This window comes from Tyto alba, unplaced genomic scaffold (genome assembly GCF_018691265.1).
Source record: "Tyto alba isolate M040663 unplaced genomic scaffold, T.alba_DEE_v4.0 Super-Scaffold_9, whole genome shotgun sequence".
NCBI classification, from domain to species: Eukaryota; Metazoa; Chordata; class Aves; order Strigiformes; family Tytonidae; genus Tyto; species Tyto alba.
The window spans coordinates 41914795-41932616 of record NW_024881330.1 but is presented as its reverse complement, the minus strand read 5'-3'; the positions used below and the strand labels follow the sequence as shown (position 1 = coordinate 41932616).

General features: G+C 41.9%; 1 protein-coding gene across 3 annotated transcripts; it reads right to left on the bottom strand.

Moving 5' to 3' along the window:
* Positions 1-811: 811 nt before the first annotated feature.
* Positions 812-17010, bottom strand: LOC104356492 (epidermal retinol dehydrogenase 2). Of its 3 annotated transcripts, XR_006164720.1 has the most exons (8): positions 16844-17010; positions 13557-13900; positions 8045-8176; positions 6963-7062; positions 5561-5705; positions 4861-4986; positions 4250-4436; positions 812-1499 (listed from the first exon to the last, which is right to left on the bottom strand). XR_006164720.1 is itself a non-coding variant. In XM_032994417.2 (7 exons), the coding sequence occupies exons 2-7, from the start codon at positions 13875-13877 to the stop codon at positions 4343-4345; spliced, it is 918 nt and encodes a 305-aa protein (XP_032850308.1). In that variant the 5' UTR covers positions 13878-13900; positions 16878-17010; the 3' UTR covers positions 2145-4342. The 3 variants fall into 3 exon arrangements, 2 of the variants coding, with proteins under 2 accessions (XP_032850308.1, XP_032850307.1); XM_032994417.2 differs by lacking the exon at positions 812-1499 and having other exon boundaries at positions 2145-4436; positions 16878-17010; XM_032994416.2 differs by lacking the exon at positions 812-1499 and having other exon boundaries at positions 2145-4436; positions 16844-17009.
* Between the last annotated feature and the right edge of the window lie 812 nt (positions 17011-17822).

The following is a 17822-nucleotide window of genomic DNA, read 5'->3' as shown; positions in this document are numbered from 1 at the left end:
CTTGGAACTGACAGCTCTTGTTTAAATTGTTAGAAGCTTCCCAAAACACAGGTACACTATTTTGCAATAACTGTAGCATGACTCTCTATATCAGTTTTGGAATTACCTGTGCACAGTGCATTGCACGATCATGCTTCAGTGTCCGAACACACCAGACCATGTCTTAGAGCTCTGCCTCTCCCGAGTCCTTTCTGTAGTTCTTCCCTCCTGGGCAGGCTGGAAGACTATCCCAATACAAGTCCTGCAGAACCATCTTTCCTTAGACATACGTAGTTATTCACCACCTTGGATAAGGGTGGCATCTCTCAACACAGCTACACCAATAATCAAGGTTTGTTTTGATCAAGCAGTAGCTACCCAGCAGACCCAATACTGCGAAGCACCTTGGCTGTGCCTTTGTCATACCCTTCTCATGTACATCTGTCCCCCAGTCACGACGGCACTCTTATTCCTAGTGTGAATATTGCTGAGGGCAAGGGAAGGAGGTGTGAAGGTTTATGTCACCCTTATGTTTTCCTCAGGTAGAGGCTATCTGCACAACTTCAGGCTGTGAGCTTGGTGGCTTTGGCAAGCAGAGGAAAGATCTGCCAAGCTGGAGACACTTAGGACTACAGAGAAAGTCTGTTATACTCCGAGTGGACAAAAGCCAGTGCCTGTAATGCTCTCCTGCCTACTGAAGCACCCATGACCCTGGTAAGTCTCACCAGAGAGACAGTAGTTCTGCATTCCCTGAGAATACCTGATACCTGTGGATCCAAACCTGTGTCTCTTGCCTGTCACAGCAAAGAAAACCTCAGTCAGAGAAGCTAAGTTATTTTGTTAAAAGATTTATTTTACAAAGTCTGTGGTTTTAGACAGCTGCTCAGCAAAGCATGCAGCCCACACAGGTGTCTTCAGACGACTAAGTGCCACTAGAAAAGTTACCAGAAGAGAGGTATCTGCTTGGTTCCTTCCTGAAATGAGACCAGATTTCAAGCAGCTGCATAGTGCACTCGGGTATGATTTCCAAATTCATAAAATAACTAATAATAATAGAGCCTGTATCTCAGCTGCTCTTTTTTTGTTGTTGTTTTCTTCCTCAGTCTTGTTCAGAGGATAAAGTCAGTGCCAAGAAAAATTATGTTCTCTGTGCTTTGAAGCATTAAAGGATATTAAGATTTCTGCTACCACAGGAATATGAACTCACACGGAAGAGAAACACAACAGGCAACAAAATACCATGTTCTGGTCTGTTTCTGAATCACTGTATTGATGACTGTCAAGCCAATGCAGCTACCCAGTCAAATCTGGGACCCAGGAATTCTGTTAAAGATAATTTGAAGTTTCAAGCAATGGTCATGAAACCAAGAATTCCTTTGTGGGAGCTGCCTGATGTGCTTGAGGACATAGTCCCCTGCTGTTGTCAGACATGATGCTGTCACAGCTGAGATGCTCTTCCATTTCATGTTCTATCTTCTCATGCGGGTCTCACAGCAATCCTTCCGTGAGGAGTTCTCTTGCTGAGAGCAGGAAGAAAGAACCCTTGGCATCAGGAAAGTAATCAGTGAAGAACATTGTTATGCTGGAAGTAAGCCATCTTTTATCTCAAGAAGTTCCTGTCACTTGAAGATCCAAACACTCGCTCCATACCACCTCCTAAACACAGGGGAAGGATTTGTGCTGCTTGACCTCCAGGATACAACTCTATATGTGTCATACCATCTCAGGGGATGTGGGAGATCAAAACCACCAACAAGATCACCCCAGTCACACAAAGTAATTTTACAGTGACTATAAGATTGAAAGCAGTAGCAGCACACCTGCATAAAAGCAATGTTTGTGTACTGCTATCAGGACAGCTAGCTAGCGGAGATTTCTTTAGTGAAGCTCTGGATGACAGATTATGCACACTCAACCTACTACAGCACTTGGTCTCAAAGATATGAAAGTACTGGAGTGAGTCCAGTGAAGGGCTGCAAAGACAATTAAGGTACTGGAGCACCTATCATACCAGGAGAGGCTGAGAGAGCTGGGACTGACCAGTCTAGAGAATAAAAGGCTCTGGCTCAGTGTGCATAAATACCTGAAGGGAAGGTGTAAAACACAGAGCCAGATTCTTAGGAACAAAAGGCAATGGACACAAGTCGGAAAAAAAGGACATTCAATTTAAACATAGTTTACATTTATTTGTTTTTAAACTGAGTATGGACAAACACTGGAACATGTTGTAGAGGTTGTAGAGTCTCCAGATGTAAAGATATTCAAAACTGGACTGGACAGAGTACTGAGAAACCTGCTCTAATTGACCCTGCTCTAAGTAGAGATCCTCTCCAAGCTCAATAATTCTGTGAAGTAGTTAAATCCCTATGGAGATGTATTTCTCTGGTACAAATTATTAAGTAAAATCCTCCCAGTGGTGTGACAAACTTCATAATCCACAAATCCCATGGCCAGACTCACTGCTTTCATTTCCCCTCAGCAGAACGTGTTCACATAGACATTAAGAGTGAAAAGCTACTTGCTCTCAAGAGCTGGAGTTTGGTACATACTGTTCATATGCATCATCCACTTCTCTCCTCCTTTGCTCCAGAATCTTGCACACCTAGTATTTCACAGTTAGTAGGAAAAATGTGAAAAGTGTGCTGTGTTGGTGTAAAAAGGTGAAGTCTGCAAGACACAGATAGACCACAGCTATCAGTGGCTGACTTTGGGAACTGTGCAATGTACATATGGACAGCACACTTAGGTAATATTTGTTTTTTAATTAGTAACTTTCATTTCCTGGAGCGTACTGTAAAATGAGTGGAATTTCTGAAGTAGAAAAGCTGCAGATCTGAAAGGATTGTAAGACGAATCTTCTCTTAATCAGTCTGAATTCTAACTCTCATCAATCCATCATAAAGGTAAGGCTATTTTTAACATGCTTGTTTTACTCAGTGTTTCTTACTCATAAGTAGTAAAAGAGTTCTGTGTAAACCTTTCTCCACTGGTAAACCTCACTAATTGTTTAGACAAGGGAAATGAAGGTAGTTTCTAGGCCATCATGGGAAAAACAACATTTAAAAAGAAAAAAAATAAATCACCCTTTTCTCCATACAGTCCTTCAATTAATTGCATGCTAATGCATTTTAGTCTTTGTTTGCAGGTGTTACCAATTGCCAGTAGAGTACAGTGACACGAGGTGGGCTTGGCTAGCATGTGCATAAATTACATCCATTTAAGGTATAATCTTCCTTTTTCCTGTTTTGGATTTACCAGAAGTCAAGGGGGCTTTCAGTTTTCTAAGCAGTCGTTATCAAAAAGGGCAAGGCTGCCTCAGCATATGTCCAAAATAAATGGATAGCCCTAAGAGGGAAAGTAAAGCAAGTCTCTATAGACACGAGGCAACCTACCACTCAATTCAGAGAAGCAAAACATAATGCTGTTACTCAAGCTATGACTGTCGGGACCCCATTCACTCCAGTTCTATCAGCATCACTGCTTTCTGAAATAATCCCAAGAGAAGCCCTGATTATACAGTTTACTTTTAGTAGCTCATTGCCTTACTTGGCAAGATGTTTGATAGCCCACCTAGACTGGCAGTCTTATGCTGTATGACTACAAGCTTCTTCAGTTTAGGAGATGAAAATTTAGAATTGTTCTTAAAATATTGCACTTAGAAGATACAATGACTTCTACTGCAAAGCTGCAGTCATAGGATTAGCTTTTAAAATAAATTAGACAAAAAGTAGATTAGCAGCACAAATACATAATTTACACCCTTCCTCCTCCCCACTCCAACATCCATGGTCATCTCTAAGTCCTGAGATCACCACCTCCAAACATTAAAATATTTCATTGGTTTTGCACCAACACAGTGCATATTTCCATTTCACAAAACTACCATTTGTATAAATTTGAATCTGTTTTTCAGGAAACTCTTGATTTCCTCAGCTTGCTGGGGAATGGTAATGGCATCAACAGTACAGCCCCTCCTCATGGTTCAGTGAATGGCAGCAAGAAGTCAAGTTCACTTTCCTGGCCCCCAGCCAAATGTGTGGTTTCTAGGTCCCTTCTCCCCCCAAAGTTGCGAATTATTAGTTTGTGATGCATGATCATATTTAAGGCATTATAGCAGACATAACCAAAGGAACTAATTTCAATTAATGTATTTCCATAATGAAGTGAAAAGAAATTTCACTGGATTAAAAATATAGTTCTTGTGAAAGCTGCTAAGAGCCAATTAAAAAGCAATTTCCTTAAAAATTGTTACTAATGAGAAGTGAGGCACCTTAAGCTCGCAGCTGCTAGAAAAGCAGACCTCTTCCACCACCATCTTTAACAAGATCCACTTTAGAGTTGCTGGTCTGAATTTTGCGCCTTTTCAGTCCTCCTTCGCTCGACCTTTGAAGCTATCCATTAAACAGGAAATTCCAAGATATTCCTTAAGGAGAACACTCACTTTCACTGGAATCATACTGCAAGGTAAGGGAGTTGAAGAAGAGAAAAAAACCAAAACAGACGTCAGAAGAGTTGTGCAGTTTTATCACACAATTAGTTTTACCCAGCTAATACTGGCAAAGGCAGTATACTCTCCAGAATATACTACCACTGGTCCTCTCAAAATATCCATTCCACTCATTTGGCAGCCCGAGTTATCAGACAGATCAGTTTCCCAACCTGGCTTTGCAGCAGTCAGAAGTGCTCTAATGCTGGGGCAAGACACCAGAGACAGTTACTGAGGAGCAGGCCCAGTCTCTACAGCCCATGGTAAAACTGCACCCCAGTGGAGTCAGCCAGTCACTGTTACACATTTCTGTCATTGCTCTGTGGTCCAAGGGTAGACTGAACCATCCCTGGACAGAAAAGAGAGAGAGGAAAAGAAGGAAAGGCATAACTTACCTTTTCAAAGCTAATAAAAAATAAATGCTGCGTGGTAGCACCAGTATTTCTTGGTCCTGCCGAATAGCAGTCATTATCTTCTCAGCCACATACTCTGGGTCCATTATGGGAAGCAGAGTTGGCCACCTGGAAGAGAAGAATCCTTACTATAATACAAATTGCTTTGGATTCACATTTTCCCCAAAGTAAGTCTCCATTTTGCAGTTATTCAACTAAAAGAAATGAATACCGCAAATCCTGTGAACAACAGAACCTTCATTATGTTAAAGAGTAAGTGGCCACTGTTATTTTCCCTTTGCATGACCTCTCACCAGACAAATCCACAGTCCTCATAAAGACACACTTGACTTTTCTCTGGCTCCTAAATTTTGTCATTGTACAAGCGTACAGAGCAAAGCTGTGCCACTGATTTCAGGAGGTGAATGGAGGTTTAGAAAACAGGGAGGGCAGCTGGAGTGTTTGGCTTCTGCAGAGGAAAGGACACCAATTATGTTTCCCATTTCAGCTTAAATGCATAGTAAAGTACTGAGAGCTCTGCCATTTGGGTAGCCCAGTCACTGGATAGCACTGTTAACATTCATCTGAGGCCCTGAAAATAACACAAGCACAGAAGAGCCTATCTCATTTTCCTACAGGAAATAGGAGTACCCAACATGCTAAATGTGAAAGTTGTGTAAATACCTCACAGGAGTTTACTCACCTGGTTCTACAGCCCTCAAACATTCCTGTGTTTATGAGGAAAGGGCACACAATTGTGGTTTTAACACCAGTCTTTCCCAGGTATCTCATCTCTAAATCAACTGACTCTGCAAAACCAACTGCTGCAAATTTACTTGCACAGTAATCTGTAAAATAAATAAAACATTAATTCCAGTTAAACATTTGAATTTACTAATTAAACTTTACTAAACAGGTTCGGTGAGTCCTACCACTGGTAGGTACACAGCAGTGGTAACAGTTTTTGACAGAGAACAGGGACAAAACTATGGTCTAATAAGTAAACTAGCCATAGGTATGGTCTTTTTTGTTTGGGTTTTTGTCGTTTTCTTGTTTGTTTTGGGTTTTTTTTTTGTTTTGTTTTTTTTTGTTTTTTTTTTTTTTACCGTGTGCAACAGCAGCACTATAGTATAAAAATTATATATACACAGTACCTGCAGGAAATTGCTGTCCAATAATAAAATACTTTACAACAGGGTAGGAACTGTTTTCAGGATTAGGTTACTAATCAAATTTGCCTTTTATGTGATTCACTCCTTTACTTTCCCTTTAACTGTTGCTCTAGACTGAGGGTTTCTCATCCCAACCCTGTCAGCACCTTTCCACTCTCTACTGAACAATAGCAAACGAAATTCTTTTCATACCAGACTTTACCTTTGAATCCATGCACTAGCTTCTTATGCAAACTCAAGCAAGCTTTCAACACTCTCTAATATGGTTTCAACTTGAAATGCAATTTGTCTTCATTATCACTGCCTTGAAAACAGATTTCTTTTACTGCTTTGTCACTTTATTTAATTTTCCTCCCCCTTTGCATACATTTTCCAGAAATGTCTTCTGAGTTTGCCTTAATATCACACTACTTCCTTTCCATCACTGTATGGGTCCTCTTGAATGAACGGCTGAGAGACAGAGAATGCAAAATGAGATATCACAGCTCTGCCTCTGCACCACATCTGGATTTTAGTAGTTCTTTGAGTTAGGGAAACCAGTACAGGACTCTGCTTATTTTGAGAACACGCTTGAAGGAAATAAAAAAAAAAAAAAAAAAAAAAAGAAAAAGAAAGAAGTGGCTTCTTCCCCACCAAATGCCTGCAGGTTAACTTTAACAACATTGAAGTTCTCAGTTTCCAGAGTTCTATATGATTTCTAGATCCTCGAACTGCCTTGGCAGAAAAGCCTGTTTCACAGCGCTGCTGAGCATCTGGAAAACTCTTTTGAAAGGAATGGTCTATTTAAGCTCAACTGCTTTGAAAGTATGATCGTTTACTTTACCTATACGCAAAGTCCCAGAAACTCAAAATTAGGATTTTTTTAAATAAGTACTGATTGCAGAGTTTAAATCAAACTAATTGTTTAAATGAACATTACCTTTAATACACTACCTGAAAGACCCCTGACTCCAGTCAGTGCTGCTGAACTTGCAATACTAACCAAGTGTCCATGGTTAGAGGCCACCATTGCTGGGAGGAAGGCTTTGTAACTCTGCAATATGAATCAGAGTTGCAATGAAACATTTTACTAAGTAAGCTACATGCTATAATATTTTGAAGGTGGTGTTTTTAAATAAATTCTCCCTACAGTTTAAATAAGCTTTACCCTTCCATTATGGAAGGGAGGGGGGAAAAAAAAAAAAAAAGTTTGTGATTTGAACTCTAACCTTCAACTACTAAACTGGGACTTCCCAGGCCCTACCAGTACCACTTTCTCCTCAATAAAGACAGATGGTAACTTGCTGAAAGCTAAAGATATAGCTTCAGCTACTTAAGTTTATTTCAGACTAAAACTCAGCATTGCAGTGTTTCAACTAAGAATGAAGTGTTCACTGTAAATTTTGTAAAATGGCAAAAATTTTAATTTCATGCCTTCCTTCTATTAAATTCATCTAATCTTTGGGATTAGATATATTTATGAAGAAACTGAAGCATGTTTTAATATCTCCTTTGCAATTCTTTATGATAGGAACACCATATAGATGAGCATCTTAAATTACTTATTTTGGACAAAAGCTCCACTTAAGAGCATTGTCTGAACACATATTTCTTACTGAAACTATCACAGCCACAAAGCAACTAGAACACCAACAGAATTGAATAATTCTCTGTTGCTAGAGCAGCAACTTTTAGGCTAGGCCTGCTTCATGTCAATTAATATTGAGGGATTATAACATATGACTAGCTTCATAATTTAGCAGATGTCAAGCTTCAGTTCTTAAGAGCATTTCTAAATATGAAGCAGTGTTGCTTCCACCTACCTCCCCCAGAAGTTCCCAAAGGATCCACTCTTCCACCCTTTCTTTGTTTTACAAACTCCCAGGCATATAAAGTAAGTTCGTGTAAAATTTTTAACTGAACTTAAAAGGAGCTATATATCCTTGTGTATTTTCCTCAATTCCAAAAGGCAAAATTAACATTGAAAACATGTCAAAAGGATGTTTTAGTATGTATATGCAAAGTACATGTATTACCCAGAAGTGTGCCATTATGTTGACTTCCATGTTTTTTTCCACAAGTGAATCTGGACAATCAGTAAATCTCTTCCCAGTTACAATGCCAGCGTTGTTGATTAGGATGTTAACATCTCCAACTTCTTTTTTAACCTAAACCAAAAAGCCTCAAGATATTATGCAATAAATATACAACATGATTTCCAAGTTTTATATATGAAAATATAAGAAGTAGAAATATTACCTACTTCAACTAAATTGAACTTATGCTTGTTATGGATCGAAACATCTCAGGTTCTTGCACGTTCTCACCTGATGCCTTTCTATTGCTGAGCTTACAGCTGGACTTTCTTTGGAGATGTGGAGCTCAGCGGCTCCACACCGGCTTCTGCCTTCAGCACCTCTGGTTCTTGCTGTGACTGTTCCAGATAAGTCTCTATTGCAGAGAGCTTAACTAACGTAGAGGTTTTGCTGCAGCAAATCCATCTTAAAACCGATAAGCAATTCTGTTTGTAGGGCCATTTTTATGCCACAGGGTGAGGCACAGTACATAGATCCTCAGGCAAGGTCACCAGATTTAGGCACATCAAATCTACCCAAGGGCTGCAGTATCTGAACTTTCGCTTGTGAGGTTCCTTGCATTATACTCTAATCCTCTTGTGTTTTCTACAGAGCAACCTGAGCACAGAAGCAGTGCTGCCACACGACCTGAAGGCTGAAGCCAGATTGCATAGTACTTGAGTCTTTTGATGAGCAGAAGGAAAATTGGATTTCCTGCTGGTAGCATTAATTGCTTGCATCTCAACAGTCCAGGGGTTCATCTCCCCCACTGCCCAGGGCAGCAGCTACTTATTAGGATCCTAGTATTTCAGGTATTTCAAGATCCTCTGTGCCATTTCCACATGTTCCACTTCTCCTGACTGCGATTGTTAAACACTGTATTTTACATTACATGTATAAAACATGTATTACACAGTAGTTTTCCCACTAGTGGTAACTTTACTTGCATTCCACAGCACACACATTAAACCAGACTTCCCCCCACAGCTTTCTGGGGGAGTAAATAGAGTCTTCTGACCACAGCATGTTGAAATCTGAATGGGCAAATGGTCACTTTATAATAATTATTCCTCATATACAGAGGCAGTGAGAAAGACCACCTGTAAAATTAATCTCCTCCTTACAACCTTTTTATTTATTCGAGTATCTTGACTACTTCAAGCAACTTTATAGGTCAGGAACTTAAGACCTTATCTTACCAAACAAAAAAGTTTTTTTTACAAGTTTATTTCTCATGAAGACAGCCTGAAAGAACACCATGTCTCCATTGACGTTAGCTCTGAGGAAAACGCAAGAAATGAGAAAACTGTAGGAAGTATAGTAGTTTGTTATGAAAATGAAACAAAAACCTGTAGAGTTCTGAATAAATTAAGATTTTAGGACACGTGCATTCACAGAAGGCAAAAGCCTTATGAGTTTCTGGGGTTCATGGTGCAGAAGCTTGTTTCTACTGCATTTGCTTCAATTCTAACACTGTACCAGAATCCTTATAAAATGGTTCCCAGAAAATAAGTTATCTAAAGAACAGTATCTACACATTTAGATCAGTAGGAGGAAGCACGGTTCTCATCTTAGCTCCAGACTGAGAACTTTCATGACCTGACTCACTAGAGAGAACAACTATAGGCCATCTGATATCAAGATATTATGCCAGATCTCAAAAGGAGAATGAAAATATTTAGTGCAGTATTTTAAATACAGTTCATTAATCTGAGCTACCTGGGAAAAAGGAAATGAGTACTCTACATGGTGTTTAACTTGTGATTTCTGGATCAAGTGTTAAACGTGCTGATCAGCAGCTTTGGGAAACCATGTTGCTTTTATGCCATCTTGCCATACAGTTGCAGATCACAGAACCTCATTTCTTAATGGCATCTCCTTTGCTAGGTGCCTACAGTGACTGAAGAAAGCACAAGTAGACCCGGTAGTCTAGCCTGTATAGCAGTAAAGAATTAAAGGATAGTTTATCATCTGTCCTTTATTCTATCTTAAACTCCTCATCTTCCTCAAACTTGTTCTAATCTTGTCCACGTTTGTTAACTAATTAAGGGTTTAAAAAACAGAAAGTGGCCTTGGTAGGATTATACAGAACAGCTTTTGTAAGAAATTCATCAGCCAGAGCCCCTCTCCACCTCAGTCATTGCTCACACATTCTTGCCTGCCTATTCCCCTCTCAAAAAGTTGTCATGTAACAATTTAAATATTTCTGAAGCAGCACCACATGATCTCCACAGGCAGCATTAGACAAGTTGTTCTAGTCACCAACCTGTGTATGTACCCCTCATCACAAGTTGTAAATAGTATGCATTCAGAGACAAATGTAATCACTAGTAAATGATGCCTTAATATTGCCTCATGTCAGATGATCTAGGAACTCTAGAAGTCTGGACCAGTACCCCAAATCTACCCTTTGGGACAAAACCCAAATATTTGAATAAGTGGTCATGTTTCTTTTGTGCGAACAAAAGACAGAGGTGGGGGATGTGGCACATAGTTTATAACTTGGTGATTAGCACATTCAGGTTAGATGGGAAAAGGGAAATAACAAGAGAACCTTGATCATCCCATTTATTACTAGCAGCAAGAACCTGAACAACCTCTTCCTTTATGACCTGTCTCTACTCAGTTTTCCAAAATATAGTCACACTTTGGATAGAACTCAAAGCAAATTCAAGTGCCTTCTTGCAACCTAGACAAATAATTCCAGCTTTACATCTCTGTTCATGCTGCTTCCCTGTAACTAGATGGGGCAGCTCTTTCCTCGGCAAACTGGATGTTTTAATTCCCTTCTCCTCTCAGCTCTCTCCTGTGCATGACAGCCACACCACTCAGCCCAGGATTCCACACACTGCTTTAAGGCCAAGTACAGAAAACCTTTACCAGGCCTTTTCCCTAGTTACTAAGTGGGACAGGGATAATGTCACCTTTCCAGAGCTCTAAACTTCTCCATTTGTGCAGTGCAAGAAAGTATGTTCCAGGTGTTTGTTTTAGGCCTAGATAAGGCAAGCATTATACAAACAGCTGATCTGTTTAAACATATTTTTCAGGTATAAATACTATTTTCTCTTTGTTTCTGCATTTATATTTATGCTTTTATACCAAAGTTTAGTAGTGAGCAATTCCCATGACTCCCAAACAGCATCCCAAAGCGTCTCCTTTCCAAGAACCACAAACCCCTCCATAACTACCTACAAAAGGTGGAAGACAGCATTGGATGTTTTATAGGCAGCATGAAATACCACCTGGAAATGTGCTTCTACTGTTGCTCCTCTGCACAAGAAAGAAGATTCTCACTCAGAAAAGTGGAAAACTGGCTGCAAACTGTCATCTTGACTAACAAGCAAGAAAAAACAGCAGATAAGCAAAAAAGTAGCATGCAAGAGAGATCCTGAAAGTAAATGTGAGCCCAGATGGAGGTTTGCAACATGATAATGAGGAAAATGCTTCACTTTCCTCACAAGTAGGAAGATCAAACACTATAGAGTTACTTCACTCTTTCAAAGCCCTAGATTCTTCAAGTTTCACTGAACTTTAGGGAGGGAGGGGCAGGTCAGAGAAGGCCACATTCTTTTGGGGGTCGGATATTTCTGGAACAGGGACTTTAGACAAATTTTAAGCTACAGCTTAGCTAGCCAAAAGCTGTCCTTCATCCTATTGGTACAGGAAAGGAACAGGGACACCACACCTGCCAGGCTTTTTGCTTTTCTTCCTACTGAAGGGACTTTTTCCTGGTCTCCCTGTGTGGCTGATGAATTACCAGAAGCAGGTATTTAAGGCTCACATACATTTCATTTTGGCTTTGAGAATGTTTTACTGGGCAAAGCTTTCACCCATACCATGTCCTGCCTACACAAGCTTAGATCGATACAGTCTTGCAAAACTCCAAGTCACTGTGTGACACAATCACCAGGCCGGGGGGAAAAAAAAAAAAAAAAAACAAACAACAAACAACCTGGAACTGTGCCATTTCATCTTGCAAAGGCAGACACTGAACACCGAGCCAAAGTCTACTACACAGCATTAAGTAAACAGTGACACCAAGCACTAACTAATACTGAAGTTTTTTTGTCACTAATAAGACAGGAAAGTTGTCAGCATGGTTCTACATCAGTTGTCAGCAGGACACGACATTTCTGAAGAGTAGTAGGGTATTTCTTTCTATGTGGATCAGCACAAGGATTATTAAAGGATCAGCTGTTAGTGAACTTCTGACAGAAGATAAGTGAGGAATCATGCACCAAGACTCATCACTTCTTTGCTCCTGTCTACCTCTGGTTTTATCAACCCTAACCTGTGTCACACACACACCTATACCCTCTTTTTATTTTTGGCCAGAAAGGCTCTGCTCCTGCTTTTCTCCATGGGACTGAAGTGCTAGCCCTTGAGTCCTCAAATCTGAAGGTTAGTTTCCATCTTCTTTATTCTAGTGTCCTTCACACTACAATACTCCCACCTCCTCCACGCCTCCCAGTTCAGCGGTAAGCACTGCTATAGGCCTGCAGCGAGACACATGTAATTGTCCTGGAGGGACACCAAATGTGCAACGCAGCTGGAGTAATGGAGCTGCAAGGGGGGCCAAGAGTAATCAGCATTACCAGAATACATACCAGCCTCTAACAAGCTGCAAGTCATGCATGAGCATCACTTATCAGGAAGTTTGCTGTAGTCATTTTCGCACTGATAGAAAAATGTAGAAGGCTAGAGCTTCTTAAACAGCACCAGAAGAAGAACATTATTTCAGCCAACAAATGTTTCTGAAGACAGCTGGGCTTTTTTTTTTTTTTTTTTATTAAAAAAAAAAAAATAGTTCATCCTCAGACAAGCACTCACTGTGGAAACTTTCTAGTCCAACAGTTAAATTTAGCAACATTTTAAGCAAATTAGGACAGGTTGCTATAATGGAAACTGTTAAGCAATTTTAGCTTTTGGCAGTTCTACTAGTCTGCCCAAAATATCTAACCACATGCTATATTTACAAAGTTCTTCAGAAAGGGAAGTAAGAAAAATTTAAGACTTCAAGATACATTTATTAATTCTGATGAGTCTGCAAAAATCTGTTCACAGCTATGGAATTATTTGAAAATTGCCTAAGCAGTTAATCCTTTTTACAATATACGGTATTTAGGGTTTAGTTTTGGTGAAAGGCTGCCAGAACTTAAAATACTGCTTTAGCTTCAATAAATTGATTTTCTGCACTTCACCAGTAAGTGCTTGCTCAGTAACTGAATGAATGAGAAGCTACCCAGTTGAAATGAGCTACTGAAAGAGAAGCAACTCTCTATTTTTAAAGGAACAGATGTACACAAATGAACTCTAAAAAACAGTATTCTTTAAATAGGTATCCTATGCAATACATTCTCAGTTAATTAATTTTATTATCTTGCTTTGAAGTCACTAAAATTTATCATACATCATACACACATGCAGGCACTCATCTTAGAATAGTGTTCAAGACACAGATAAGATACTTTACCTGATCAGCAACTCTGTAGACATCCTGCCTTTTGCAACAGTCACAGATATAAGAGTGTACTCTCACTGCTCCATTTTCTCTGGCCAGTCTGCTTGTCTCCTTGAGCCCCTCTTGATTAATGTCCCAGAGAACCAGTGTGGCTCCAAGGCTGGCAAACTTCAAAGATAAGAGTCTTCCAATGCCACTTCCCGCTCCTGTTATTAATACTATTTCACCACTAACATTCTTCTTCCGTCTGGGCACAACCCAGAACACTAGCGACTCTAGCAAGTAATAAACAACAAATCCGATGACTTTCAACGTTTCTAGGAAGAAGTTCATCTTGAGGCTATTTCTTCAGATGCCTGATGAATGTTTACCAGATAGAATAAAGCACAAAGAGAGAAAAATGCAAACATCAGTATTTCAAAATTGAAGAAAAAAAAGCATTTTCAGATCCATTCTAAATATTTTCTCTAGCCTGCTTCTGAGTGCTGTTCTAAAAAAATATATAGGCTTACACTTGCACATCTGATCCATTTATCCTGTTTCTGTATTAGCTCCAGGTTGCTTTTACTCTCCTCCAGAATGCAGCACACAACTGATTTACCATTTGGCATAGGCAGGAAACACCTGCTCTCCTCTGCTTTAGAAATTCCCCACTCCTCATATCACAGGTTTCCATCTCTGCTCTGACAGAACGTGGACTCAAAAACTAGAATAAAAAAATTGATAACCGCTCCCTGAGCATCTCAAGCGGAGATGCATGGCAATTACAAATCAGAACTTACGGCCTGATCAAATTACTTTAGTGCTCACAAGTTATCACTTTACATCAGGAAAATTTATCCTTTTGGGACCATGACTGTTTTGCTTTGTAGGTACTCCTTGTCATCAAGAAATCATATGCAGACCAAGTCACAGTCTCAACACTGCTGAAAAACTTCCAGCATAGGGAGCGTCTGAATACGATATGCTCAGAAATCTCTAAAACACACCAGGTAAAATACTGGCTGTCACAACTAGCTTTTCAACTACCAGTACTACCATTATTGAGGAGAGTCTGATTTTGCAGTGGAACAAAGTGTTAGGAATACATTGTAAAGCTGTTGAGTTTCTTCTCTTCACCTCCCTGCATTAAGCAAATGTCACGGACTTGAATCATACCATCTCAGGTATGTGTTTAACTTCACAGTCTGTACTCTCATCACAGTAATGCTGACACTGAGCAGGCATTTAAGTCCTTGAAAGAATGCTATTTAATTCCCAGTATGTGAATGTTACGCAAGAAATGCACCCTTGGTCAATGCAGGTTTCAATCTTTGACTAACTACGGTATGAAGGATTAGTATCTTCCTTCTCAGCTAAAGGGAGAGCATGCTGGCACTTACACTTCAACCTTTAGCACTACATGCCCAGTTTGATCATATCTCTTGGTTAGCATTGCTATCTATGTGTATAGGTAATCATGTTTGACAAGTGCCAAGAGATAAGTTACTTCGATCTCTCCTACTCTGAGCAAAGTTCAGGAAATTTAGCATGTGGACATACACGTGTTATCGTGAGTCTTATGTTTTGTACATAGGAAACAAAGCCAGTCCCGAAAAGGGATAGGCCACTGCTAGAACAGAGCAAGATATTTCACAGGGTTTTCTGGCAGAAAGATTAGGACATCTTAAAACTAGACTGATAACAGAAAAACTTTTGTCAAAAACATAACAGGTAGGGAAACAAGTTCTTCTTTCTGAAGGAGTCACAGGGTGAATATTTTCTGTTCTTCATTCCCTTTAAAATGGGACAAAATGTGTGCAGAGGTTCTGGCACAGACGAAAGACAGTAACACCAGTAAGAAATGGAAGAAATATCAAAACAGCACAGAAACATTTTTCTAGAGCCAATATTGACATGTCCTGTAGCAGGCTCTCATAACTATAGAGCTACTACAGATATAAGTAAAACCAGAGTTACACAGGAAAAGTGTTATTAAATTTCACGTGCATCCGAAAACCAGCAAGTTTGCTGAAACACAAGTTCTTTGCTGGGTCTAAACCAGAAGCAACAAATCTTTAAAATAAACACAGTTGCTGAATTTAGCTTGATTACACTAACTTAATGCACTTAATGTAATATCCCCCATTTGTATGAAAGGAGATTGGTATTTCTGGAGTAGGTAAGGATGCTACAGTTAAACCCTATGAAAAAAATAAGAGGCAATTGCCTTCAAAGTATAATACACAATTTGACCTAAACCCACTTTAGAACTTATGTCAGTAATTTATTAAATAAAATCATAACATACTAGTCTTGCATAGGACTGAGGCACATTAAATCTTAGAGAAGTACTGACTTTCTCTTAGAGAAAATAGTTGTGTTAGGCATGGAGATCACAGGAGACTCTGTTAGAACACCGAATCCGCATCCTTCAGTGAGATGCTTGATTTCCACTGACATGTCTCTTGCCTAACCCAATTCTGACTGGGCCAAGCTCCCCCATTCTCACTGGCATGCTGCATTATTACTTACTACCAATTACATCAGATACTGCAACAAAGCACACCCATAAGGACAATTAAATTGCCCAACACACTTGGCTGATTTTGGCTCCTCAAATAAAGTGAGCAGGAATTTATTTACAGGTGACTTAACCAAGGGTACGTTTGGCATACATAAGATCTCCGATCCCTTCTGATACCATGTATTGTTTTAGAATATTCCTACATCTACACAGACATAAGCGTGGAGGGATTTTATATAGTAGTGACGTATCAAAGGCTTTTAAATGGCTTTTCAGGTGCAGACAACCTTGCCAGCACAGCCTTTTTTGGTACATACGCTACTGCTCGCGGCAGAGCAGCTCTTGCTGTCAGCGCTCACAAAACCCAAAGACAGAATTAAGGCTGGCGCCTGAGCCACAAAACACCTCTGCAAGCCAGAGGGAACAAAGGCTGACCACACCACCACCTGAGCAAAGCTCAGCAAGCGTGAACTTGCTCACTGCACCCGGAGGGTTGTGACACCTCCCCCCCACCCCAAAACCGGGACTGTCTTGGCGACGGGACCACACTGGACAGCCTTACTCTGCCTCGGCACACCTCGCCTGCTAACCCCAAGAGCACCGTAAAAGCGTCTCCACGGGCAGTTTTCAGCTGTGGGTGCCCCGCTCACCGCCCCTCCTCAGGCCCCCCCCCGCCCCAAGAGCGGGGCCTGCCCAGCTCGCGGCGGGAAACACGGCTCCCCACGCCGAGCGGCCACGCACCCCGCCCCAGCGCATAACGCCCCAGCACCGGGACCCCCGCGGCCGTGGGTACCTCCACCCGCCGGGCTGAAGGACAGAGAGGGCACCTCGGCGCGGCGTGGCGTGGCGCGTCAGGGCAGCCAGCGGCTCCGGGGCGGGCGAGGGAGCGGTAGGCCGCGGGCAGCGGGCCGCCCACCCTTTATGGCGGCAGCCCGCCCCGGCGGGGGCTGGCCGGATAGCCGGGGGCGGGGCGGGAGGGCTCCGCGCTGCCGGGCGGGGGGGAGGCCGGGGTGCTGCCGGGTTTGGGGGGAGCAGGGGTGAGGCAGGGGTGCTGCCCTTCGGGCCCGGCCCGGTGGCTGAGGGAGAGCTGCGGCCTCGGGTGGGGGCCGGTGAGGGCGCTCAGCTCCTCGCAGGGGCTCGGGGTGAGGGCGGGGGGGCTCTGAGGGCGGAGCAGCTTGTTGGGCAGGGGGGCTCTCGGGGCGGCTCCCCTCCACTTTAGTTTCCTTTTAAAAGCAGCGGTTCTTATAAGATGCTTTTGGGGTTTGTGAGGGCAGAAATAGCTTCTGCTGGAGAGGCGATTGCCTGGGGGAAAGGTGGATCCCGTGCGGCTGGTGCAGGTCGATGCCGTAGGGCTGATGGAGGGATCAGCCCAGGTGGGCTGCGGGGGGAGCAGGGAAGCGGGTGTGGGTGCCGGGGTGTGTGTGTGGGACTGAGGGAGAGGAGGATGCCGATTTTGGCCTCGGAGGAAGTTTGGGCAGCACTGGGCTTCGGGGCGTGTAGGATTTAGGGAAACCCGCGTGAAGAGGTCGCTGCGCTGGGGTGGCGGTTGCCGCACCTGAGGGTACGCTGCGCGGGTGTGAAGAGGTGCCCCGGGCTGCAGGGCCGAACCCCGCGTGGAGCCCTGCTGCACAGGAGGGGTTTCGCCGGGGTGAACGTGGCCCTTCCACGGACGTTTCAAGGGGATGAACGAGACTTGAGCCTGCAAAAGCTGTTCCAGCTGTAATCAGAACAGAGTCTCGAGTTTGCTAATTCAGCGAAGTGCTCTGTACTTA